Source organism: Prinia subflava, chromosome 2 (genome assembly GCF_021018805.1).
Source record: "Prinia subflava isolate CZ2003 ecotype Zambia chromosome 2, Cam_Psub_1.2, whole genome shotgun sequence".
NCBI lineage: Eukaryota > Metazoa > Chordata > Aves > Passeriformes > Cisticolidae > Prinia > Prinia subflava.
Window position 1 is genome coordinate 69,701,827 of NC_086248.1, and position 26,597 is coordinate 69,728,423.

Genomic DNA, 26,597 nt, shown 5'->3' on the forward strand with positions numbered 1-26,597 from the left:
TGCATCTGTTTTAATTCATGGGTTTGGAACATCTTTCTAAGAAACTGTGTTGCAAGCACAGCAACAGTGACAGACTTGGGAATCCATGTACAGCTGTTGCTTTACCCTGAGAGTCTCTTTGATTTGCCTGGAGGAGGGAGTTTGAACTCTAAACTCAGACTCTAGTCCTATCTTCTTTCTGCCTGAAAATTGCATATAAATGTTTCTTTGCTGAGAATACTTTTTCCACCAGAATGATTTATGTAGTATTTGTTTAATCTTTTATTTTAAAATCTTACTTTGCTAGAACTTTTTAGAGTCAAATGGTGCTGTATAGGAAGTGCAGCCACCATAATGGATGACTTGGGTGTCAGTGCAACTCAGATTTGATAGAAGTTATTATTCTCCCTTAAAGGGAAAGAATGAGAGGAAAAACATATATGAAAGAATGACACAGTAAAATGTCAATATGAACTTTCTTTAGATGGGTATGCAGGTGAAGCTGTAGAAGTCAGACAAACTGTTCAGCTCAGTATCTCCAATGCTTCTTTGAAATAATGGTGAATGATGTCTGCTAGTTAAAAAGGATTTTTAACTGGAAGTATTTTTCTAAGATATTTGACAATGACTGTTACCCAATGATTTTCTCGGCCTATCTTCCCCATTTCCCACCTTCCCCCAAGAATTTTGTTTCTTCAGGCTTGAGACTTAAAAGAATAAGTTAATGCTGCTGATGAGTAATTGTTGTTTATCCTGAGCTGATCTAGCTTGCCTGTTGTCCAACAGGACAGAGTTGTTATTGGAGTTGCTTATGACTGCGTGGACAAGATTGTTTATTGGACAGACATCAGCGGCCCTTCGATCAGCAGGGCCAGCCTGCATGGTGGGGAGCCAACAACCATAATCAAAACAGGTAACAGCACAAAATTCTTTCTCTTGCTACTCCCTAGGAACAGTAGTAGACTTGAATTTAGTAATATGTACTTCCTAGGTGTTGCCTGAGCTGACTAAAAGTTGTTTATATATAAACATGGAATACCATCAGATGGTGTCTTTGATTTTAGTTCTGGCAAACAAGGTAGGTACTAGATAGCTGAGATTTTATTATATGTAGTATTTTTTTCTCTCCTGAACTCTGCCTGTCAGCTGCCTGCTCTGCTGAGAAAGGACTGGTGAGCATAAACAGGAGGTTGAAGAGAACTGCTCTCTCTTCCTTGGCTTGGGGATCAAACAGCTGAAAAGTTGTTAGAAACCATTTCAGCTGTGATTTTCCCATGCCTGCCACTCAAGTTGTAACACAGAAAGTGAGTAAATCCACCTTGTTTGGTTTTTACCCTTTGTAGTTGTTCAAGGATTTGAGAATTAGACTAGTGGGTATTGTGGAGTTAGTGCTTATCCAGTTGGTATCTTGTTCTTACATTCAAGACTGCAGCTCACTGCAGTCCAAGTTAGTTTTCATTACAAGGATTAAGTGCAAGCCCATGCATCTTGGATGTTAAACCCTTTTACTGAGGGGAAAGGGCTAAGGGGAAGGACAGGTTTAGAGAACAAAGTGAATGGTTGGGGGAGGTGTCATTAAAAAAAAAAAAAAACAACAGCAAAAGCAGCTGGAGGCACATTTTAACTGCTAGTTGTCCTCAAGGTCCTGGAACACCTGTGAAGTCAAGATACTGAAAGAGGTCACCTTTGCTTTGAATCCTTTGCAGACATTTTACAAAAACTTATGCAATTGTTTTAGAAAAATGATCAGCTAGTTGAAAAACTCTACAATAAATTTGGTTTAGTTTTCTTTGGATGTGTAGAGAATCACTGCCTGGACTTTGTGCTTTGGAATAGTCACTTGGTGAGACTTCTTTCAGGCTCTTAGGGACAGCAGACAGATGCAGACGGGGGTGGCTTGGATCCTACCATTGTCCTAGGAAGAAAAAAGGGAGAGCTTAAGGCCATTCCTAACCATTCCAGCAGTTATGGAGCTTCATATTTCTGTACCACTTGATGGCTAAGATATTTTGTAAGGCTTCTTTTTCCATCCCAACATATTTAATATGAAAGGGACTCTAAACTGCAGTGCAATCCTGTGCTTGTCTGTGCAACTTAGAAACTCTGCAGGGAAAAGATTTTCACTTTGCACTATTAATGAATTTTTTTCAGAATTTGCACTTTTTAAAATGGGGGAAATTACTATTGCCAAAAACTTTATATGGATATGAATGTCTGTCTAATGAGAGAGTGTGTAGGCATTAAAATTCTTGCAATGTATAAAATGTTGGGAAATTATTTGTGAAGGATTTCAGCTAAATTTGATTGATTATTTAAGGTAATTCAAGATGCCTCAATGCCACATGGAAACCTCATGAGTTTTATCTGCTATAAAAATATTGTATGTATGAAGGTTTCTCATTAATTCTGTTGTTCTGTTGGTTGCATAGGATGTGAATACTTTTCCTGAAGAGGCTGGGAGAGATGTTGCACTTTATTTTTTGTATGTTAATGGGCATTTCAATAAGGATTCAGATCAAAATAATATTGAATATTCAGCATTCAAATGGATATCTTCTATGCAGGCCAAAACTGAAACTTTCAAATATCTTGAAATAGCAAAATGCCTCCCCTTCAGAAGACTCATGAGATTTTTTGTTTTGTTTTGTTTTGATCTTTGCCTTCTTCCTCCTGTGAGCTCCAGCTGCTTTCTTCAGTTCATGTGTGTTTTTGTGGAATGTACTACATTTTTGGTTGGGTTTTTTTAAACCCAAGTTGTGGGTTGATCCAAGTTGTGCTGCTTTGCAGAAACACTGTTTAATTGTGGAGCCCCATCCAGTTCTCCTTTATCCCTGCAGCTGTATAGGCTGTGGAGGCTTTCTCAGCTCTGCAGCTGTGGCAGCACATTAGAAGGGAGAGCTTTCCTCTGTGGTAATTGCTCCAAGTCCTGTCGGCTGTGTGTGTCTGTACAAACCTGCCCTCAGAGACAGGGCCTGGGACTGTGTCAGGCTGGATGACAATATAGCTGGAACACAGTTTTGCCTCTGAAAACACTGGTGATAAAGAAAGACTTTAAATATTCTCTTACCCCTCCCTCCATGGGGGTTAGTTTTTTCTGGCTCATTATCAACCACACAGAAGGGACATTTACTGTAGGCTTCTATAAATCTCCTAACATATAGCTGACATAAGGAAATTGAAACAAGGAAAGTAGTCAGGGAGCAAGGGCTCCTAGGAATCAGTGACAGCAAATCTTTTGTCTGCTACTGTCTTCTGTTCCTTAAAAGAGTCTGGGAGCTCCTCCAGTGCCATTTAGTCAGTAATCTTCTGATCCCAGAGGCTGGGGACTGTTGCCACCGTCACCTCAAAATGAGGCCACCCTCAGCAGACTCTTCCATTAGCAAGGAAAGAGCTAGGAACATTTGAGGGTCTGAAGTATATGTATATGAGGTGGTTTCTTGCAGCTGACAGGTTTAGCTCCACAGAAGCACTAGAAAATGACAGGAGTAATGTAAAGTCAGTATAATGGAGTCAAAGTGTGCCCAAGAGCCCTCAGGAGGAGTAAAGAAATGCCTGATTAACATTTACTTTCTTGCCCACCGCCCCTCCCTTCTGGCCATGAGCTGTGAGTCAGAAACAATGAGATACATCTTGTTTGTTCCTTTCCACCTCTTCAGCAATTAATATAAATCTAAAATGTCATGTGTGCAGATAAAGTGGTAAGTGCAATCCACTTGAGTGGGAGAGCAGAGGATGCTTGAACTATTGTGCAACTGTGATTCACAGCAACATCACAGTAGCAAAGTCTAGAGAGCCCTACCCGAAGTTCTGGGCCAAATGCCTTTTCTCCATAAAGGTTGCTTGTGTCTCATAATGTTTGTTTAATGGCTGTCAGTGAATAAACTGAAGAATTAAAAGAAGGCTAATGGGCCACATTCCATTTGGTATGTGGATCAGCATTTGAGAGGTGCTTTTTTCAACAGCTGGCTGGTATAAAGGGTCACCTCGCCTCTTTTGGGGACTGACCATGTACAATTCTTTCCTTTTCTTTTGGAACTGAACTTGAATGAAAATAGGTTTGGTTGTTTTTGTTTTTGTAACTTGTCTTTAGCTTCCTTAAATTCCACATGGCCTGCTTGCTCTTTTTTCAATGGAACCTTGAAAAAAACAGAGCAGTTTCTCATAGTGGCTGAATTAAGCTTTATTAGTTTTTTCTGCATCTGCATCCAAGTTAGAAATTACTAATGCTAGAGCACTAAGGTCATTATCTGCTATTTCCTGTTCCTTTTGGAACAACTCACTGTCCAAGAAAAACTGTGTGGATACAGTGCTAAAATGTGCTCCAAAAAGAATAGCTCTGCAAAAACAAAGAACTGGATCTAGATTGGGTCAATTAGTTAATGTCATTGTCTCTAGTGTTTAGAATTTGATTTTGGTTAATTGTTGCATCAGATAAACTTAGCATGAATTCAGTTTTCAGAGGGGTGCTGTGTATGCCAGTACTAAAGAAGGAGAAATATTAAGGTTATAAAATCCATTATATGGCCTTCTAAGGATGGTAGAATAAGATTTTGACGCTATCTGCTGTTCCTTTCTCTGTTAGCAACTCTTTTTATGTTTGCCCCACCAAGTACAGTTTCTATGTGTGGCAAGTTTGCTCCGTATGGAACATTTCACTCTGTCTTTATGAGGGTTTTGTGTATTTAAACTTTGAGGTAAAATGCAGGTTCCTCTTCCAAGTGATATAAAGTAGCTTTTGTTGGACCACAGCCAGAATACTGAAGAAAACTTATCTCTGTTAAAGGTTATCCTTATGAGGCTGACACAGTGTATTGAGAATAATAATGCCTACGAATGTTTTTGTCTGTTCTCCTGCAGACCTGGGAAGCCCTGAAGGGATAGCTGTAGATCATCTAGGTCGCAACATCTTCTGGACTGACTCTCAACTGGATAGAATAGAAGTGGCCAGGCTGGACGGGCGCCAGCGTCGCATCCTCTTTGACACTGGTTTGGTGAACCCCAGAGCAATTGTTGTGGATCCTGTGCGAGGGTATGGATGTGTTGCCAAGAAACACGTGCAAAGCTTGGTTTTATTTATCTGATTATTTAACACACTGAGGAGAGACCTGTGTTCCATGCAAAGCCCCACTGATGGAGTCAGGCTCTGGGTTTAGGTCAAGCATTATGGACTTCTGTCTTATAGTAAATTGTGTGTGTGTTAAAGGGTAAACAGCAAGGTGCCATTGAGAGGCCATGCATATTCTCAGGCACAGAATGTATGTCCAAGGAAAAAAACCCTACCACTAAAAAATGGCTATGAACAGTAAAACATCAGAGAGTTAATAGCCCACTCTGGAGATCTCTGCTGAGGATAAAACTACTCTGATTCCATTGTGTGTTGCTTACCTGGTACACTGAAAAGAAAAATATTGTTTCAAATGGGTTCCAGATGTATGCCAAATACTCCTGCTTTAGGCTGAGCAGACATGATGGGAAGTCAGATGGAAGAACTCAAAATGTAGATGTACACTTTGAATGGCCCTCAGAACTGTTGCAGTATAACTCTTTTTGGCTGGCATTTTTACCATAAGCTAAACAATGGGAGGAAAGCATTTCTTCTTCTGTGTTTGCTCCTTTTGTTTTTTAATGGAAGTATTTTTGCTACATTTTTACTACACTCTTTAAACTTCTATATCGAAGTGCAATATTATTTGCCCTTCTTATTTATTTAAATGATTTAGGGGCTGTGTGTTACTTTTGTGTTCTTAGCATTTTCTTAATTACAACAATCTTTTGAGATTAGTCCCTGTCTTAACTCTAGCCTTTTTCTGCTTCCTAAGAAACTTGTACTGGACTGACTGGAACAGAGAAGCTCCTAAAATTGAAACTTCATACATGGATGGCACAAACAGAAGAATTCTTGTTAAAGATGATCTTGGGTTACCAAATGGACTGACATTTGATCCTTATTCCTCAATGCTGTGCTGGGTAGATGCAGGTAAATGGGGGCTAAAATATTTCTTCATAATAGTAGTAGTGTAAGTATGTCCAATCCTGAAATTATGCACAGCCATAGCCTTTGGCTTTAATGATTTATTCATTGCTGTTCACATGAGACTGTGTGCAAGCTGAAGGATTTCAATTCTGATCACAAAACTTTCTAGGAATGCAGTAGATCTATGTCTGTGTGTCTTCTATGTGGCTATTTTTTTAGGTATTGCTTAGGGCTTTGTAGAAGTTGTTAGTTTAAGACTAGGGAAAAAACACAGATTTACCTAATCTGCCTTGCAGAATGTCATCCTGGCACTATTGTTTTAAGGCCTGTAACCTGAGGCCAAGTCTGGCTTATATTTGACTGAAGCAAGTCTTGAAAAAACAATGCACCCAAATCATCAAGGGATTAAAGTTCTGCCAGAAACTCATTGTTAGTTTTGCGACAGTGTCTTACTAGTGGGTGGGGGGAAGTGTGCTTTCAATTCTCATTTAATTTTTATCTTTTGGCATCTTGCTTCTCTTTTACCCTGTAGACTCTGGCAGGGATGTCTTCCTGTAGAGGTGCTTTTACACTTCAAGTCACCTTTCAAATTTTGGATAAACTAAAATGGTCAAGCTCTCTTTTTCACTGTAAAACACTTTCACTAACCTGCAAATGTATCTCCTGCTATATCTAGTTACCTTCTCTCTCCTCCTTTCTTGTTCTCACATCTGCACCTTCTCCTTTTTTGTCTAATTCTGAAACACATTACTTAGGGAAAACCTACAGGCATTCACATTCATTAGCAGTGTTCCCAGCCTGCAGTGGCTTTGCAGCCAGACCTTTTTGCACTCTGTTTTTATCTATTAGTTAGATGTTCTTCCTGCAGTCTCACCTTCATGGCCCAACCCAGCAAACATTTCAGGAACACGCTCACCAAACAGACTTTGCAAAAATGCCTTCCAGAGGAGGTGGAACCAGTTAACAGCTGAAGTATCCCTCCAGAAAGGAGGAGGCCTTCTGTCAGCTACCACACCAACCTGAGGATTCTGGAATCCATAGCAGGAATCTCAGCTTGTGAGCATTGACCATGGCTACATGGGACATCTGTGTTTCCTTAACTTCAGTGTTGTGCTGAGTAACATTAGCACCGGAGTATTTATCCATTCAATTTTTGGCATATGCACACATCTGACATGGAGAAAGGCTTTGACTAAGCATCATACTGAAAGATTTCCAGGACTTTCCATGCTGTTCATGCTTGCATATTTGTGCTTGTCTTTCATCCCTGATGAGAGCTCTCTTGTTCTGATTCAAAGGCTTAATTGTTTCACTCCATCCAGGTACCAAGAGGCTGGAATGCATGAACCCTAATCAGCTTGGTCGACGAAAGATTGTTGAAGGGATTCAGTATCCTTTTGGTGTTACAAGCTATGGGAAGAATTTATACTATACAGACTGGAGAAGGTACATTGTCTGCTAAAGAAATTATGGAGTACTTTTATCTTTTTTTCTCCCTGTTAGAATCTGAAGGCTATACTGCATTTCTCATGCCTGACCTCTCACACATTCCTGTTTTGTTGCTTTCCTGGCAATAGCTGATGCAGGGTGGAGTGGATAAGTAGAGTTGACCTATTGATGCTGCCAGTTCACTGAGTTTTCACTTTTTAGCATAGTGATTTGTCCTTGAAGAAAATGCTTTTAAAACTGAACATTCTTGGGAAAGGAGTGGGCAGTAACTTGTTTCTCTATAGCAGCTGCATTGTAGAGGGCAGACATTCATCACTCTTGGCTTTCTATGCCCTATATTATATGAATGTTCAATCAAAAATAAGGGGAAAGAAGTGTTCACTATCTTGATGAGGCTTTCTTTATTACAAATGCTCTAAAATGTTTCCATATGAACAAGTCTTAGAGGTTTACTTTATCTTCTGGGAAAAAATCCAGTCCCTGCATTTTAAAATAAATATTTTTAAATATTAAAATATTTTTAACATATTTTTGATGTAAATGGTTTTATGGGCTCTGTCAGCAAACTCTTAGCCAAATGCCTCTATCAATTGCAGCAGCAGCAGCTATTACTGTGTGTGAGGATTTCCAAGTTAGAAACTAACATCTGGGAAGTGCTGTTCTAGAACAGGCTTGAGGAACAGTGTGCCACGGGTCTGTCACTTGCCTGTCCTTTTATACTTAGGGAGGAAGGATTGCTTATGACTAGCTGTATTCCTTCTGGAAATCAGGCTCCACCTGAAACACATCATTGTCCCTAATTATTATGCTTAGTAGCTGCAATAGTATATTGCAATTGTGGTATAGCTGCAACGTCAGCTATACCACAATACTTGCCAGAGGGAAAGAATGTGAAAAATGTGCCAAAACTACCAACACATGCATCCTTCCTGTACAGGGACATGGTCCTGTATTGGAAGTACCTTCAAAATTATTAAGGTGTCTCTCCCTGATAAATTTCTTAGCTGCCTAGAGTGAAGGTCATAACATACTAGGTTTGTCCAGGAAAGGTGATGTCTTGGTGGATTTTGCTTCTGCTATCTCTTGCTAATTGTAAAAAAGAAGCAACTTCAAATTTTCTCCACTTTTGGTTTTGTTTTGTTTTTTTACTGTTTTTTTGTTGAAGCGGGGGGTGGGTTGGTGGGGGATGGTTGGATTTTGTTTTGTTTTCTCCTGTACTTTCACCTTCATCTCACTTCTGTATATTTTCTCCCACATATGGCAGGGATGCTGTTGTAGCAGTGGATCGCACAATTTCATTAGAAAATGATAACTTCCAGCCTCACAAGCGCTCCCGACTCTACGGAATCACCACAGCCTTTGCTCAGTGCCCAGGAGGTAATCCAGATGATTCTTGAGTTTTTACAGCTATGTAACGCCTTAGTGAATAAATGAACTTAGTAGCAGCTCCCATTTATAAGCTGCCAACTAATTTGGGTTGTAAAGATTTGGGTTGGTGCTTAGATTTCTGTTTAGTAAGAAATTAAAAGCCACCTAATTTCTTTTCTATGAAAGCAGTTGCCACATGGAACCAGAACTGGAGGGGGAGAAATCCTTTGTGAAAAGATGTTTGTGATTAAGACAAGCATCTGACCTGTTAAAAATGCTAATGTATCCTCTTCTAAATTGAATGCTATGTTCATGGCTTGTGCCTTATTCTCTTATTAAGTTTCTAGGCTACAGAAATATTATGGTCTTCCAGACGTCCTTAATGAGATTCAGTGTTTTTCAAAAAGGAATGTTCAGAAAACAGCAGGTGGTAGAGTGGCTGGAAGGAGCTGGCCCTTCTGCTCTGTTGGATGTTAAGTTTTTCAGATATGCTATTGAAAGGAGGAAGAGAGGAAGGTGATGCCCTTGTAATATAATTTGGGTTTTGTGAAGCAGTATCACTGTGCAATTACGTCGTTCTTAGCAAATTATCGGAGAAGCATTCGCTGTTTTTTATTACAATATGGCTGGAATTATAGGAGTTGTGCTGTTTTTACTTTGGGACTAAAAAAAAACCCTTATGATAGTTTCTCTTCAAATTACTCAATATATGCAATAAAAAATAATTTAGTGGAAGTTTTGGCTCAGAGCCTAAAAATACATACAGATATTGTAATTAAGAAATCAGTTATATTGTTATTACTAGTAAAGTCACAGATCCATTTTGCTAGGCAGTGTAAAATTAAACAACATTGTGTGCTCTGAGTATATGCTTATACCTGTAATATTGAGAGCCTTGGTGTCATTTCTTTCTATGTCTGATGTCTGTTTAAAGTGGTTTTCTAGATGGATGCCTTTCCTCTCTGATCCTCTGCTTCTGACACTGAATTCTCTTTCATTTTACTCTTTAATGTTAACACTTCCCAACCACCCAATTGATTTGTGTTTGTTTTCATGGATCATTCTTCTGTCTGTGTATGGTTGGTATCTGAGGACGATGTTTTGTAGCTTTTGGACTTTGTCCCCATGCTGCACTTCTCTATTTACTCACTCACTTCTCTTTGTTCTAATATCTGTGACCATGTGGCTAGTTTATGAAGGGTATTTAAGGAACAGCCCACTTGATTCACATTGCCTCTTTCACTCTGATATCTGGATCTTTCTTTCATGTGAATGTCAAGTTGACACAAGGGATACGGTAACTCTTATCTGCCCAAAGCATAGTTTTCTTCCACCCCTAATCTCATTATGGCTTGTTTCCCTAGTGTAGCCATAAATCTTAACATCTCTTCTACGTGTCTGTTTCAGATTTTATTGTGAGCTTGCATTTGTTTTTCTCTGAGGTTTTGCATCTCTGTTTTTTTTTTTCCAGGACATAACTACTGTACAGTGAATAATGGTGGTTGTACTCACCTCTGCCTGGCCACCCCAGGAGGCCGTACTTGCCGCTGCCCTGACAACACAGTTGGAGTAGATTGTATAGAAAGAAACTGAGCATTAAAATAAGCTTTAGAGCAGCAGACACCTTTTGGGAATGTGCTGTAAACAATTCACCCCTATCAACACGGTCAGGGCCTAAAGATAATTGCTCCATGCTGCTGACAGCAAACCACAATGCACATATGCAGACACACACACACACAGACACACACAGGCTGTTTTTGTAGCAGTTAAGTAAGACACAGCTGCCCAGGTTGGGTCCAACTTCACCTTATTCCTTGTAAAATTATCTGTTTGCTTTTAAAGGTAAATGTGGAGGCCTCAGTTGCATCTGCCTCAGATAAGGAGGATGTGTCTCTTGGCAAAATCAAAGTAACAAAACACAGAACAGAGTAAAAAGAGTGGAACTACTCAAATCCTGAATTGTACCTTGGAGTGTGCAGCAGTTTTCTGCAGAAGTGGTATGCTTAACCCATCAGATATGTGGCTGGGCTTATCTCCAGCTGAGAAACAATCAGGGGGTCCCAAGGATGAACAGATGAGGGGAACACACATTAACAGCACATATTTACTGCCCAGCCACATTCCTTCTCACTACCAGTCCTTTCACTTCAAAAACTTGAATCTCAGCTTTTGACTTCTGTACTACAGAAGTACTTCTTCCATGTATTGTAAGGATTATAATTCTCGCCCTGGCTTATGTGATCCTTTCCTACACTACATGATTTGTTATAGATAATCAACACTGTTTAGTGGATATATTTGAAGTTTTTGTTAGCTTTAAAGAGATTTATCTTTCTTTTGTTTGAGGTGGATTCCTGAGTAGTTCCCTAAAAACCACTAAACAAAATTTAGATATTTTGAACAATTGCTGATAGGTCATCAAAGAATGGATGTTGATTCTTTGGGAGACAAGTGGTTTTAAAGAGATAGTCACATTTGTTTTCTGAGAGGTTTTAAAATAGTATTTCTATATTTGATATTATAAGCCTCAAAGTGTTCTCTGACTTCTATCTTAGCAATCTTTCTTCTTTAGCAAGCCACGCCATGCCTTTTTTTAAACCATAAGAAACCATGGCAGTTAAAATCTGATTTTCAGAAAGCTCGCTTCTGGTTTGGTGCTTAAAAGAAGAAAATATAGTGGTGCCCCACTTATGTGCCAGTGGTCAATAACAGCAAAAACTGTTTTCTGAAAATCAAAGTGAAGTTGATATTTTCATCATCACCAGTAAGTTTGGAGAGGGAAAATCTAAGTGCATACTTACATGTCAAATTAGCAGTACCAATCTGGGAGTGAAGTTTGATTTCCCCACTGTGTTGGGAAGGGAGCTTGCCTGCAAACCAACCTGTGGCAGAGCAGAACAGGGCTTTTGAGGCTCCTGCCAGAGCACATTTCACGGTGTCATGATCAGAGCAGTAAGCTAACATCCCCATTTCCTCACTCCCTCTTCAGATACAAGGACAGTTTTAAATAGAGCCAATTCTGAGTCTTAACTGTGTCACATCTTCCTCTTTAATTGTATATTTATCATAAAACAACAAAACATATAAACATTTTAAAGATTTTTTGTATAACTTTTTATAACTTTTAATTCATTCTATTCATACACTTAATCAGGTATGTCTTACTGTAAATATCAAGAATTTGTTGAAATGAAGGTGCTTGATAACTCTTTCTCCAGAAGTATTCACATATCTGGTGAAATATTAAAGTTTACACTCTGTACAGGTATCTACAGTACAGTCAATAAAAATGGTTGGTTTTTATTTTCTATAAAAAAGAATGTCATGCCTGCAGAAGGAAGTGATATGTGGTCTCAAATATATTTTCTTGTTGTGTTCTGGGTTTTAGCTAACTCTAGTGATGGTACTTCTCTTCCAATATGCAGCATTATAAGGGGAAAAAAAACTGCTGTTAGGGTTTTGTATTCTGGAAGCAGTAGGATACTTCAAAACAAATACATGAGAGTGCTTGAAGAACACAGGGCTTGTTCTGTTTTGGCTCAATCTTTTTGCTGCTTGTAAATTGTTGTTTACCTCTGTCAAGTAAACATAAATCAGTTATCCCATACTTCATTTCTAACAGTAAAAATATAGAACAAAAACAAGAATAAAAAAGGGGTAGAATTTATCCCTATGCTCAAAAATGCTCCAGTACTGGGTTTCTGAGTGCTAGGCCAGTAGAAGCCGTGGTTTTTCTAGCCATGGATCAGTCCCAGACAGTGCCAGTGAGGGTAGCTGAGTTCAGCCCAGGGACCAGAACACCAAGCAAATCTGCAGTGGACAGAGTAGGTGTGATGTCAAGCTGGGAAACTGAGTCAGGCTCATGGATCATAGTCAGTTTTGGGCACAGTGCCCAGGATCGGTGATTGCCAGCCCAGTGCACGGTGGTGAGGCAGGCCCACAGCCACGCTGGAAGGCGGCCAGGACCTGAATCAGTGCAGTGCCTGGCTGTGGCACAGCTCAGGCAAGGACCGGCGTGAGAGCCCTGGAGCCAGGGTCTCTATTAACTGTAGCTGGACAGAGCAACACACAACACAACCAATATGGTGAAATCATACATTCTCCCCTTTATTCCCGAAATGGCCGGTTATATACAGTTACAAATAGTTTACAGTTGCAGGTGCTTTCTAATTGGTATTCAGCGTGAAAAAGAATACAAACAATCTCAGTTTAAGGTAGCTACCGTGATGCTACTCTAACTATCCTATCTAATGCATGCACACACCTTAACCTAAATTCTAACTGCACCACAGGCTTATCTACTTCTACACAGGCCCAGAACTGAGGCCCAGCAGGCCCAAACTTGAGGCCCAGTTTGGGATAGCTCAAACTTCATTCCGTAATACATCATGTCCATGTTCTCTAAGAAATCCTGTTACAGAGCCCCAGCTTACAAGCAGCCTTTAACAGCAGAGAAAAAGGGCTGCCTTTGCTGAGAACCCCCAACAGAGCTGTTTGAGGATAAGCCTCTGCTGAAGTTCCCTCAAGTTTTCTTCCCACCTTTTGTTAACTGGCTGGCCTTGAAGAGCCAGCTGAGCTTCTAGTGCTTGTGTGGTCTCAGTGTGCTGGCACTCCGGAGTTCTCTGTTCTTGTATTTGTTTGCTTTCTCATTGAATCTTGCTAAATCTTTGGCCTCTAAAATGATCAGCGGTGCTGAGTTTCTTATTTTAATCACAGTTGGGCCAGGAATGTCAACTTCTGATGACGTATTTAGCATTAGCCACTTGAGGATATTCTTTCTGTGTCTATCATGTTTTTTTCTCTTCAATGTTCACAAGTATTTTGCATGCTGAAAATGTGAATTTTCAGTTTCTTTCTTCTAATTTAGAGAGTTAATGGTATCATTCTATAAGACAGGGTTTTCTTCTGCTGACCTGGTCTAATTCACCTATTCTGTCCTTTTTCTAACTGTTGCTTGTTCGACTGCTCTAGACTCGCCTCAGGAGCAAGTAAGTTTCAGATATATTTTTACATTATGTTTGAGATTAGCGAGACAATGGAAAATATGATGTTTTATTTAATTATTAATATTATTTTTGTATTCTTATAATAGGCTGGGATTGGTAGTTTTATCAGTCTCTGGTTGAAGAAAAGATTCTGTGTAACTGCAGTTCATGGTTTTTTGCTACAAAAATCTGTAGATTCCCAGGTTTTCCAGGAATGAAGAACAATTGCTTCAATGCTCAAACAAAAGACAAAATACTTCCTAGAGCTATTCCAGAGGTAAGTTAAATGTTTTCTTAAATGTGTCCATTCAGATCTTCTAGCACACACGAAAATACCTACTGGTAAGGCTATTAATGATGTTTCCCAATCTTGTAATAAGTAGCAAAAAAGTGAAACTACTGGAAGTAGGAGTGGCTTCCTTATGACTTAATTGGATGGTTTGACTACCTTTCCATATGAAGGATGTTTGAAAACCCCAACTTTACTCACTTTTTAACTTGCAAATAACCTTCCTCACAGTGAAAATCCAGTGTGGCTTTCTGAAGCTCAGCATCCTGACCAGTGTGTTGTTCCAGGCTGACAAAGTACTTACTATGCACTTACCCATTTGCACAGTTTTGTCACAACATATTAGATTTTTAACTTGCTGCCATATGATTAGGAATGACAGATGATTACTAGAGGATAATGGCTCCTCCATGGCAGTGTCACAGTGCATCAGTTTAACCTATGGTTAAATGCAAACTGGGGATTTTGTGTAGTATTTCATAACGTATTCTTGGAGAATTTGCTGGGGAACAAAAAAAAAGCCAACAGGATGTGAAACATGTATGGCTATAGGGAATGCAGTTGTGAGAAGCCCCCTGCTTGGCCTGTCTGTAAAAATGAAATATTACTTCCAGAACCTGAGTCACTGGCTGGGGATGTGGCAAGAGATTGTTCATGAACTGATTGAATCACTTTCTTTGTTTAAATTCTAGTCTGATTGAAGTCTGTCCTTTATCTTATTTTCAGTTTATAAGTTTATATAAGTTTAGGATAGTGTGGCAGTAAAACTGGTGAAAGGTCAGTGTGTTGCACCCTACAAATGCACATATTGATAAGTCTGGAGCTTTGCTTGACAAAAAAAAAAAGGCTCGGCTGGCAGTGGAATGCAGTGAGTGATCTTCCCTGCTGCTTTGTAGCAAAGCAGATGGGACTGCAGTTATTTAATTGGGGTTTTGACCAGAAGGAATCTGGAGCTGATGAATGGGGACAAACTGCCATTCCCACAAATAACCAGGATGGTGAGTTTCAGCCTTTGGATTCTTAGTCTTCAGTATGCACCAGAATCCATTTGGTTTGTGGTGGTGTTGCTCACTCCAAGTAGGCAGTATTTCCTACCCGATGGGGTGTCTGGAACACACAGGAAGCACACAGAGGAGCTGTGTAGTGCAGGGCCTTTGACATGAGGAAAATGGTTGGCTGGACAGATTTGAGAGGGCCATGGCACATGGTGCCTCTGGATCTCACTCAGTAACTTGCATAGCAGCAATGGGGAAATGTTCCCAGGAAGTTCCCAGGGTTATAGTGAAAGGGAAAATGTGGAAGGCAACTGAAGGTTTTATGGCAGTGGATGCAGAAGCGTGTGAAGTTTGGGAGATGGGATAAGCAATTAACAAGATGATGGTTGTACTGTGTGTTTGAGGTCTTCAGCCAGTTCAGCAGTGTGCTGCTGGGTGGGAGACTAAATGCAGAGTAACCGTGTTACACTGGGTTTCAGAAACCTTTCCAGTTTCTTTCTTTTCCACTAGAACTATACTATCCCAGGCACTTCAGGCACTGTTGATTCCAGATCCTGTTCTGTTTGAGGACAAAATCTAAGAGCAGGAGGTTTTGTTTTTTGTCTCTGTTCCCTGCTTTATGCGGATAAGACTTCTAACTAGATAAGCCAGAAGACAGTAATAGTCCATCCAGCTCCCAACCAGAGGGGGAGCATGCTGCTGGGCATAATTCCCCTCATTTCTGACACAGACCCCAATACCCTGGTGAGCCACTGGTGTCATTTCATGGTGCAGCTGCTCCTTCAGGTTGGTACTTCCAACTAATACCCACCTGTACCACCTTCTCCAGGACTAGATCCTCTACCTATGGCTTTCTGTGCACATTAACTGTACAGCAAGTGTGTTACAGGGACCCCCTTTAATACTAAACAGCAGCAAAGTACTAGTGTGCTAAGAAGCTGGTAAACCCATCCAGCAGCTTGAATCCAGAGGTGCTTGTTGATGCAACTTGTTAGCATGAGGTTTATCCCCTTGTGTTGTATACAGGCTGTCTTATTAGTGATTAGCATTTGTGAAAATGTATCTCATGTTTTTTTAAGTGATTGCGCTATAATTAATAATTTATATTTAGTAGTCTTGTCATTTCAAACATACACATATGGGACATGGCAAACCACACATTTCATCCTCTTCTAGGCAGAGTGTCCTAGGCTTTTGCTTCCCAAGTGACAATGCAACCATGTCACTCATTTCTTCAAAACAGTAAAAGGCTGATATACTGCAATTAATTTCTGTGCTTATATGGCTTGTTACTAAATTTCTGTGCTGATAGGCCACACTGGCATTTTTATCTGACGCTAACCTGAAGAACCCATGGGTTTTGCTTTATAGGTGTTTCAGCCTAAATCCTGGCATGTCTGCTAGATTCTGTACTGTTACACCCAACTAACGAGTCAGAGAATGACGTCTGAAATGGCCTCTTGTATCTATTAAATTAAGTGTATTTGGTCCTGGGCCAAAAACATTTGGCATGATGTATCTCCTCCAGGCAGACGTGTCTGTGCTCTGTCACGGCAGGAAAACTTTCAGTAATGACAGATGTCTGTGGTCTTCATGTGCTTTACCCCATCTGCCTGTGATATCCATCTCTCTGCTAGCTTTCACTGATTAATTTTATGGATCTGGAGCCTTGAATTTGCCAGTAAAGATGTTTTTATTGTTACCCATTGATTAAGACAGAAAGGAGGAAATTGTTTCTCTTGTGGGATTTTTGTGCTCCCTGTGAAAGTTCAGTCCTCACTGGGTGTTCCCCGGAATCCAATTTTTTTAAGGATAACTTGGTGATACTCATATTTGTCTATCTGTTTCTTAGTTTGTCCATTAGATTGACTGCCTGTGAGAAATGACATTAGAGTCTGAAAATATCTGTAAACTGTACATTTGTTCTGAAATAGTATTCTATAACTAGTGGAGCAACAATATTTAGCTTCATTTTCATTCTCTGATGCTGTGACAAATTTATGTTCCTGCAGTTATGCAATTCTTACTTCTTTCATTTTGAGCTTGTTTTTTATTTTAATGAAGAATCATAAAAGGAGAATGAGCATGTTCTTATATAAAAAAACCCTCCCTCAGACATTGTTTTAATAAGCAACAAACGTGCAAAAGTTAAGAAACACACAGGAAGAGTTTCTTTCACAGATTTTTATCCATAATAATTTTTCTTCTAGAACCACAGCTTTTGTACATGACCCTCAATAACCTTGGCTCCAAAAGGCAAATAAAATGACCAACACACGTGATTCTGTTTCTCAACTTTGTTAACTATATGCATTCTTAGGAAATTCATAGCGAAATTTGGATTGTAAAGAAGCTCTGGAGCATGTCACGTCTTCAGCTCAAGGCTGGTACAACTTCTATGTAAAAGCAGATTGTTTAGGAACTTGTCCAGTCAGCCTCTGAAATCTCCAAAGATGGAGATGCAACAGCCTCTCTGGACAACATCTCAGCCTGGAACCTCCTCAGTGTTGAAGTCCAATGAGAATTTCATTTAATGTGACTAGAGGCCATTACTTCTTGTCATTTCCCCAAAAGGCTTTGGTTCTAGGCCCTTTCTTTAGGTGGTAGAAGACTTACACTAAGCTTTCCTTTAAAAAGTATGTGTGTTAGAAGCTGGGATAGTTGGGGTCTTGTCTTTTCCTGGTCATTCTGAAATTATGTTCTTATTCATGGCTCTTGGCATTTCTTTCTTGTAGGAGCCCTATTCCAGCACACAAACTAGCTATTTGTGCATTTTCTAGTCCTGATGTGAATTCTTAGAGCTAATGGATTCTTAGAGCTACAACCCCTCTCCCCTGAAAGCCCTTGGTCTCAGTGAAGCCCTGAAAAATGAGAGCTGTATTCATACCCCATGTGAGAGGGGAATTAATCCACCAAAGTGCAACTTTAGGAGGACTGACATGAACACAGGAGTCTTCCCACTGTCAAAGTGCAGCTGAAAGGCTTTCTGATACAGGAAGGCAGGAGTACTTAGAGGGAGCTTTGCTGGGAAGGATGCTGTGAGACACACAAAGAGAGGCTTCCTCTGAAGTTCTGCTGGGCCCTAGACAGGATCAAACTATTGAGCTGGGTGTGCACCAGGTGAAATTTGTACCTTGTAGTGACTGACTCTACAGGAGGGGATATGAGGGTCTCAGTGCCACATCTATGATGAGTAAGAACCCTTCTGGATCTGCTCCTCATTTCTTTTGTGCAATTCACTGAGCAGTGATGGCTAACAGTGTTATTCAGTGTCAAGATATAGTCTATGCCAAATTACTGTTTGCTTATAAATATTTGGCATAAAGCAGTATTAGCAGCTTCAAACTCACTAGTAGCATGTGAAAATTTCCAAAATTTAGGTGATTAAAAGCAAGGCTATTAACATAGGTTAGCAGCTCACCTGTCAGGCTGCAGTCTTGAATGATGAAGTTCAAGAGCACAGCCCTCAGAATTTGCTGCAAAGGTACATGTGCTGCAACTGTAGGATCAGGCTAAGTGTTTTCTCAAAAGATCAGCAGGACAAGAAGGGTCTTCATCCAAATGATTGATATTATGTTGAAGTGAAGTCAAGATTAATGTTGTCACAGGAAAGGGAGCTTTATGAAACACATTTGAATTAAAAATTCTGTCATTTAATTATGAACAAGGCATAATATGAACAAAACAATGATTTTAATATAGAAATCTGAAGTATAATCCTGGGTTTGGAAATTGAAGAACTACTGCTGTATCACAGAAGGCTGTGCTGGAGATGGGATCTCTTATACTCTGTATCTCTCTGTATTCGGATTCTGCATTGGTTCTGCTGTGGGTTGCCATTGGTCTCATGGACTGTTTGAAAGGCAGTCAGTCCAGTGATGACATGCTGAAACATTCAGCAGCAAAATACTTCTGAGTGCAGCATACCTTCAGGCAAGTCTCAGAATTTATTCTTTACTGCCAATGTACACCATCAAGTTGTAAAATAAACCTAATGTTTTAAACTTTAAGTGCTGTATTAGTGTAATCAGCTAAACAGCCATCTAACTACATTTTATCATCCTCAAGTTAACTATAATCCTGCACATGGCTCAGGTATAATTTTCTTAATGCAAAACTACCCAGGATCACTTAAATTGCAGTAATTTCTTATTCAGCATTTCAGGTGGTTAGGCAAGTTAATAATTCCAAAGGGAGAGCCTTCAAGTACAGTTTTCTGTTTGTTTTCATGACTTGAGAAGCTTCCCAGAGTTGTGCAAGAGAACAATGTTTTATTCTTTGTATCTTGGATCAGTGTGCTGCCTTGAAACTCCCAAGATGCATCCAGCTGCAGCTGCCTCAAATGGAAAATAGATTGGACATCTGAGAAGGTTTGGGGTTTTTTTAGGCTGCTTGTAATTGGATCCCACAACCCTATTACTTTGCTGTGCAGTCTCCTTACAGTGCTCAAATGGCTGTAATTCTAGTGGTTTAGAGAAGAAAAAGAAAGTAAAATTGAAGTTATTCTGTAGATGTTACTTTGAATTAATCTTATTGCCAGGCAGCTGCTGAATGGTTTCAAGTGTGCTAAGTTACAAGCTCCAGATGTGTGGGAGAGACTACATGCAACCTGACTGACATCAGTGAAAACAACTTGTGGTGGGTGCACTGATTTGTAATACTCTTATGGAATAAGAGTCTGCCTTGTGCTTGTATGGAACACCTTTGAGAAACACCTCAAAGAGGGCTCTCTTAAATTATGGCTGAACAGCCCTGAACTCATAAGTGTCATCACTGGCTTCCTTCACACACAGCACAGGTAGCTCCAAACACCCTCAACACCTGAGCTGATCAAAGGTCTCAAACACACTTTTTAAAAATTCAATTTTAAATCACTCCCCCATTTTGATAGTAGTAAGGAGGATTTGTTATTTTTCCACCATGAAACCATGCTTTGAAACTTGCCATGCAAACAGTATAACTGAGTTTGAGTCACATTTTTTAACAATTTTTAACAATTTCACTGCAATTTTCTATGTAGCTGAATTTTAATGCTCCTTTTCCATTGCTTCTCTCTTGTCTCTCTTGCTTAAATTAAGTCTTTGAAGTGTATTAATTCAGCAAGTAAAGAGTTAATGTGCCGTGGTTTTCTTGCTAGTGAATAACTGAGGCCCCCTGGTGCCTTATTTATTAGCAGGGTGAAGCATTACAGTTTTCTGTTTGCCCTTGTGTTTAATTATACGGGTAAAACAGATAATGCTCTTTGCCACTACACATTCAAGCCTCTACCTCACATTTCCTCCGTGCTCTCATACCTTTTCTTTTCTTGGAGCTTTCCTCTCAACAGCTCTGCAGTAGCACTCAAAGGAGAAGTAAAACTCTACAAATACCAAGCTGCACAGCACACAGAAGAAGGGTTTCGTTTTTCTTCAGACTGACTTTTATGGTGTTTTGATGCTTGCTAAGTTGGACAGTGGTGCTGGGTTTTGCCCTCTGGACTTTGCATTACTCTTCTTTTTGTTCTCTCCCTTATTTTTAGGAAAGATATTTTGCATTGCTTCAAGCCTGGCTCATATTTCCTTGGTTGCAGTTAAGGTGCTCTGTAGTTCATTGCTTCTGTTTATGCAAGAATCCTCATCAAAGACTTCCTCTTTTCCCATTTAAAAGACCGTACAGAGATCAAAAGTAAGACTTGAAAAGCCAAATCTCCCTTGAAAATAGCTTACCCAAAATATCAGCAAAAGCTGTAAGCACAAGAATTCAGTGAGTCTGAAGGTTGTTTTTTGATGAATGCAGCTGTGGTTACAGCTCAGGTAACCGGACACCATCTAGTGGCAGAAGATCAAAAATAATCTGATTACAATCATGTTGATCCCTCTTCTGGGGTTTATTCAAATGCTCACGGTGCTCAAGTTCTCTCTGAAGATCTTTGTGTTCACAGACAAAAAAAATTACTTTCCGTACTAACTCAAAAACTTAGGAAATTAAATGTCAGCTTCTTGTCAAATAATCTATTAGTAATTTGCAGCCCTCAAGAGAGTATTTACAATTTGAAATTATTTTCTAATGCATGTGATCAATCAGTATCTTGATTAGGAGTAGTCTAATGTGTGGAATTCAGTAAAGCATTTAAAACCAGTTGGCTCCTAAGTGTGCATGGGATTTTTATTTGGGTGTAAATTGGGTGTTGGGTTTGGTGTGGGGTTTTGGGTTTTTTCTTTTGTCTGCTCTGATTTAAAAGCAGGAACCATTTGAGCGCAGTATTAAAACAACTTGGCTAGGAAAGTACTGCTTAGTATTTGCAACACATGTTTTGCTTAATATTTGCTTAAAACTTCATGTATGAGTTGTTCTGAGATTACTGGAGTGTGCAGTGTCTTAAAAAAGCAGAAGACAATTCAGTGTTTACTTTGGATATGGTTTATGCAAATAAACATTTGTTAAGGCTTTAGTGCCATTTGCCTGCTTTTTGTAAAGAAGATACTTTTTTTTTTACTTGCTTGTACACTGCAAATAAGATATTGAGTAACTAATTTTCTGTTGGCTAGCACAACATGATGGATGAGTTGTGGAAGTTCTTGGCTGATAGTGTAGATTCCTTGTCTTGGTCTCTTCTTAGCATAATAAAGCCTAATTTAAAAATAAAGAACAAATCTCAGCAAATATCAGAGTTGTTATGTACTGCTAGTAGTTACTAAAGATGAGAACAGTACTTGGTACTTTCTTCTCTTGAGGTCTCAGGGATAAATATTTTTCAAAATAAGGTAAAACTGAAGAATAGTAAAATTGAAAGTCATCCCTTTCCTCTCTAAAATACATATTCCTTGTAAGCACAGATACAAAGTCTATGCCTTTCTCAGTGGGCCTGTCTCCTAACACAAACAGATGTCACCTGTTAGCAGTGAATTCCCTTTACTGTGTGACAATCTTTTTCTCTTCAAGATCTGAGTGAAAGGCAAGGTCACTGCTTGGAAGCCTAAATGTCTTAAATTGGCATTTAATAGCAGAGCTGCTGAGAACAAAAAAGAGCTGTCCCAAGGAACAGACCAGCTAATTCACAGCATCCAAACAGGGAAGTGCAATTTAGGAACTGTGAACCCCAGTCCAAATTTCGTGTTTGAAGACAGGCTGAAATTTGAAACTTCACAGCTGGATCTCATTCTCTTTTATGAAAAGACCCTCATCTTTTACCAGAGCTTTAGGCTATGCATAGAAAACTTGAGACACAAACTTCTGTCTTGATGTAAATGTGTTAGGCAGGTTATGCACATAAAAGCTGAAGAAATAACAGATCTTGTATCAACAATTCTATATGAGAAATCCCAGTAGATGTAGTCCTGCTTTATCCAGGGTCTCTAATGAACCACATGTAAAGTTAAGGTCCATGTAATTAGTGAAGTAAATTTAAAAGCTTTATTTAGTATAGCTCAAGCATAAATTTATTTTAAAAACCCCAAGCCTTAAAATATAGCTTCTACATTCCTTTATACAGGAAACACGCATGGTTTAATCAGTCCTTTTAGCACTAGGAAGAAAATGTCTGTGGCATCAAGTATTAAACATCCCAAAGCTGCTGCTTCCTTACTTTTTCCTGAGGCACCTGTGAAAGCCCATCCTCAGCCAGTCCTTGTGGGACCACCCACAAGGGGCCACATCAGCACTGCACCCAGACTTGCTGCCAGCACTTTGAATGACCTTTTCTGCGTTCTTAGCAAGTATCAATACCCCAGCAGCCTTACACAGCTGCAGGTTTTCACACACCCAGCCACCACCATCTCTCTTGCACTAAACCCATCCTCCTTTCATAATCTTGCTGGCAGCTGCCTGGTTTTGTGCAGCTCTTGCAAGTTGTCTTTGATGCTGCTTTTGGCTGAGAAGCTCAATGAGCAGACTGATCTGATACAGAGATTAAATTGCTGGCAATCCCTGTTATTTGAAAGAACTCAGATTTGTGGGAAGCTGTGATTTATTAGAGCTAACAGCTCTGGGGAAACAGTTTTAAGGTACAGGTGTGAAATACAAGTAACACACTTCAATTATGAGTTAAAAGTAGCCTCTCTGAATTTAAGAGTACTAGCCCCTACTGAGCAGAAGTTGTTAGAGAGGAGAAAGGTTTGGTGGTTAGTGCCTGTTAGAGTTAGAGGTCAGAGGGTCATCACGTGGGTTAAAGTTTTGTAGCATTTGTTGGGAGTTGGATAAAGATCTGTCTGATTCCTCTGCTTTGCTCTACGGTCTCTTGTGGGTGGTGCATTTTCTGCTTGAATGGTGTGCGGAATTGCAAGCTGTGCATGGTGAAACTTTTACAGGCTTGAAAAGAAATAATTGGCAGTTTCAGAAATATTATGTGTCTTAGTTCTTATGCAAGTCAAGTGAGGAAGGGAGTGCTGAGCATCCCACGTTCAAAGCTTAAACACAAAGCTCTGCATTCAAACCTTTTCTATTTCTAGTTTTGAGACAGAAAGACAATGTGACTTGCTCATTTACTGTGCTCTAAAATTGGGAAAACAATAGCTCCTCACCCCATGGTTTTGTTTCCAGGATCAACTTTGGACCATGAGTATGAGAAGGGTTACAGAAATGCCATTTGTCAGAACCAGGGCAGATGCAGCCTTGGTCTAACATGAGGAGGTGCAGGGGGAGAAAGGCTGCATCAATCTGCCCATGACAGCTGCTCCACTGCCAGTGACAGCCATGAGCCACAGCTCTGCTGCCTACTCAGTCAGTCTGTTCCTCATTTAGACACAAGAGACCCCTGAATTGAACAAGCTCTTACACAGGTTATGGGGCTAAGTCCAGACTCATGAAGATGGAGGAGCAGGAGATGGGAAATTTTTGGGCCCTTGTGCATTTTAAACAAATGGAACTCTTCACAGCCCTTCTCTAATGATTGGGAAAAGGCTTTGTCAACATACCTTTGCTGCCTAGGAGAAGGTTTTCAAACATAAGGCAATGAGGAGCTTTGTCTGATGGGGTTTGATTTAAATTCTAGCCCATATGTATATGCATGTGAGATAAATACATCAGAAAAATTGCAGCACCATCCATGGAGGGTCACAGGCTTAGACAAGATGTATGATAGCTAGCTGAGCCCAAACAGCAGGCTGGAGCTGGGACACATGAACAGAAACCAGGTAAAAATTGTGTCCCCTGTCTTCAGTGCTTTCCTCTGTTATTGGGTTGGAGTTAGCAGGATGCATCAGGGAACGGCATTCTTTTAAATTGTACCAGTGGTGGGTTTAGTGACTTGCAAGAGGAAAGCTTTTCTGAGGCAACCTGGGAGGGAGTGTGAAAGTACAGGAGGAGAAGTAGAAAATCAGCCATTTGCTAGGTTAGAACTACCCTGTAAAAGATTTTGAAGCAAGGACAAGATATACATAGTAGAGACAACAGGAAATTTTAGAAATACATTACATAAAGAAATGCTAAACAATAATCATCCCATACTTCACTACAATCCCCAACTAGTGGGCTGTGATCCTTGGTTGATGAAAAATGCCTAAGCTGCAAAATCAGCTGAAACAAAATGTCAAGAGCTTCTGTAAAGAATTGTCTACTTTTCTTCCAAAGAAAGGTTAGATAGAGTTCTGCACTCTTGCATGTTTTCACCACATATTTAAGCTGGTGGGACAATTAACATTTCTTCTGTACTTTCAACTCTAAAATCTTCTAATTAGCAAACAAAAAGCAAAGACGATGAATTTTAGTCAGACAGGAAATATTTAAGGTCAGTACTCATATGCCTCATCTCAGCATCAAATACGAGTGCTCTGGAATGGCACATTCACACTGATAAATCAGGGAGCAGAATCAGATGTAATGCGTTGTCTTACTGCAACACTTGTTTTTTGTGGGATATTCTTCATCTCTGTATTTTTACGGAGTGTTTTTAAGCACCTGTGGGTTTCTCAGGGCTAGCACAGCATCAAGTAAAACACAGAATTCTCAAATCTTCAAAAATATGTAATGGTTAAAATGTTACAGTGTCTTTAGCCTAGTATGTTTTCCACATTTTTTAGTGCAGGTTCTGAAAATAAGAGTAGGGGTGGAAGAACTTTGATGGTGCTGTTTTAGACAAGCTGAAGGCGTGCCCTAATGTCTGCTTTTTCCTTCCTTTCCTTTTCCCAAGCTGGGTTGTTGGTTTTGTACAGTGGCTGAAGGGCACGGGGTGTCTGCCCGGGAAGCTGATGGCCACAGCTGTGGTTTACCCAAAAGGACCAGAGTCGCTTTGAAATTTGGATCCGGGTCACAGAGCAAGAGCCCAGCGGGCTGCTCAGCCCTGGGAAGGGGGAGCTGAGCTCAGGGAGCAGCGGGTTCTGCTGAGGCAGCGGGTTCTGCTGAGGCACTCCTTCAAGGTCCCTGCTCAGCCACAGAGCGAGCCCTGCCTGCTGCAGGGCAGGAGGCACTGCTGCTCTGGGCGGAGCTCTGCGTGGGACGGACAGGCAATTTGGGAAAAAGAGCCATGGTGAGAATCGATGCTGCTGTGCATAGCGGCCCAGAAAACAGCCCCATCAACCCGAAGGTGCTGCCGGAGCCGTGCCTGGGTGGAGCACGAGCAGCGCCCTTCCTCCAGACTTCGCCCAGACACCGTGAGAGAAGGCCTGGGGGCCGGGGGGCTGCAGGGAGTTTGTCCCACGGCGCTCTGTGCCGGAGCAGCGCGCACCACTAGGTGGTAGCGTATGGACACAGAATGCCTTTTCCACTCAATGCCGGCAACTCAAACCTGAGGCAGGGGCAGCCAGGGTGAGCTTGGAGCAGGGAGAAGCCGGGCAGGCTTTGGACCCGCAGAACTTCTGCTCTGATCCCTTGACTACAAAGGAATGAAACTTTGCACGTTCCCTGTAGAACCTGTGGTGATTGTGAATTTGAATGGTAACGTCAGGAAGTACAGAGGGGTTCAGAAAGTAAAAGGTTAGTAGAATATGGAACATATTCTAAAAAAAATTATGAATAACCAGCCCTGAGAATTAAACCCTTTCTTCCCGTTATCAATAAAAGAGCAGCAGAACAAGGAGACAAGCCATAATCTGGCCGAAGGTGCTGATAAGGTACCCCTTGGGATGGCACTGTCCCAAACAGACTTTGTGGGTGATTGCAGAAACACTGTTCTGAGGAAGCTGCTATCATTTTATGAATCTGTCTTAGAGCTCTCAGCAGCTATCATGCTACTGAGATGACTCTGCATTAAGGCATCCAGGCCCTATGCAATCTTTAGTTTATGGGTCTCTGGACGGTGCTATGCCTCACAAAAAATCTCCTAAAAAGCTGAACAGAAATAGAATTTAGTTCATTTCTGTCAGTAACATACATTGAGCAATTGCTGCTAGTTTTCTTGAACAAAGACATTATGAATGAATCTTAACATTGGCAATCTGAGAGACTCAGAGAGGAGGGGACTCAGAGGCAGAGAGGAGCTCAGACCTGTGACAAAAAAACTTTGTTCTGCTCTGTACCAGCAACTGCCAGAAGTAATATTGGGACTAGTTAGTGATCCTTTCATTAACCAGCTCCCTGTGGAAACAAAGTTCCAATAAAGCAACCTGTTGTGAAAATTGATTCCAGTAAATGTGCAACAACCC

General features: G+C 40.4%; 1 protein-coding gene across 2 annotated transcripts in view; it reads left to right on the forward strand.

Annotated features, from left to right (window-relative positions):
- Window positions 1-12,093, forward strand: part of NID1 (nidogen 1) — a 59,779-nt gene extending 47,686 nt beyond the window's left edge. For both annotated transcript variants that reach the window (XM_063390442.1, XM_063390441.1), the window contains 6 exons: window positions 766-892; window positions 4,837-5,008; window positions 5,799-5,956; window positions 7,276-7,399; window positions 8,667-8,779; window positions 10,242-12,093. In XM_063390442.1, the coding sequence (XP_063246512.1) occupies window positions 766-892; window positions 4,837-5,008; window positions 5,799-5,956; window positions 7,276-7,399; window positions 8,667-8,779; window positions 10,242-10,363 (816 nt within the window). In that variant the 3' untranslated portion in view covers window positions 10,364-12,093. The remainder of the gene's footprint in view (window positions 1-765; window positions 893-4,836; window positions 5,009-5,798; window positions 5,957-7,275; window positions 7,400-8,666; window positions 8,780-10,241) is intronic.
- Window positions 12,094-26,597: the final 14,504 nt, after the last annotated feature.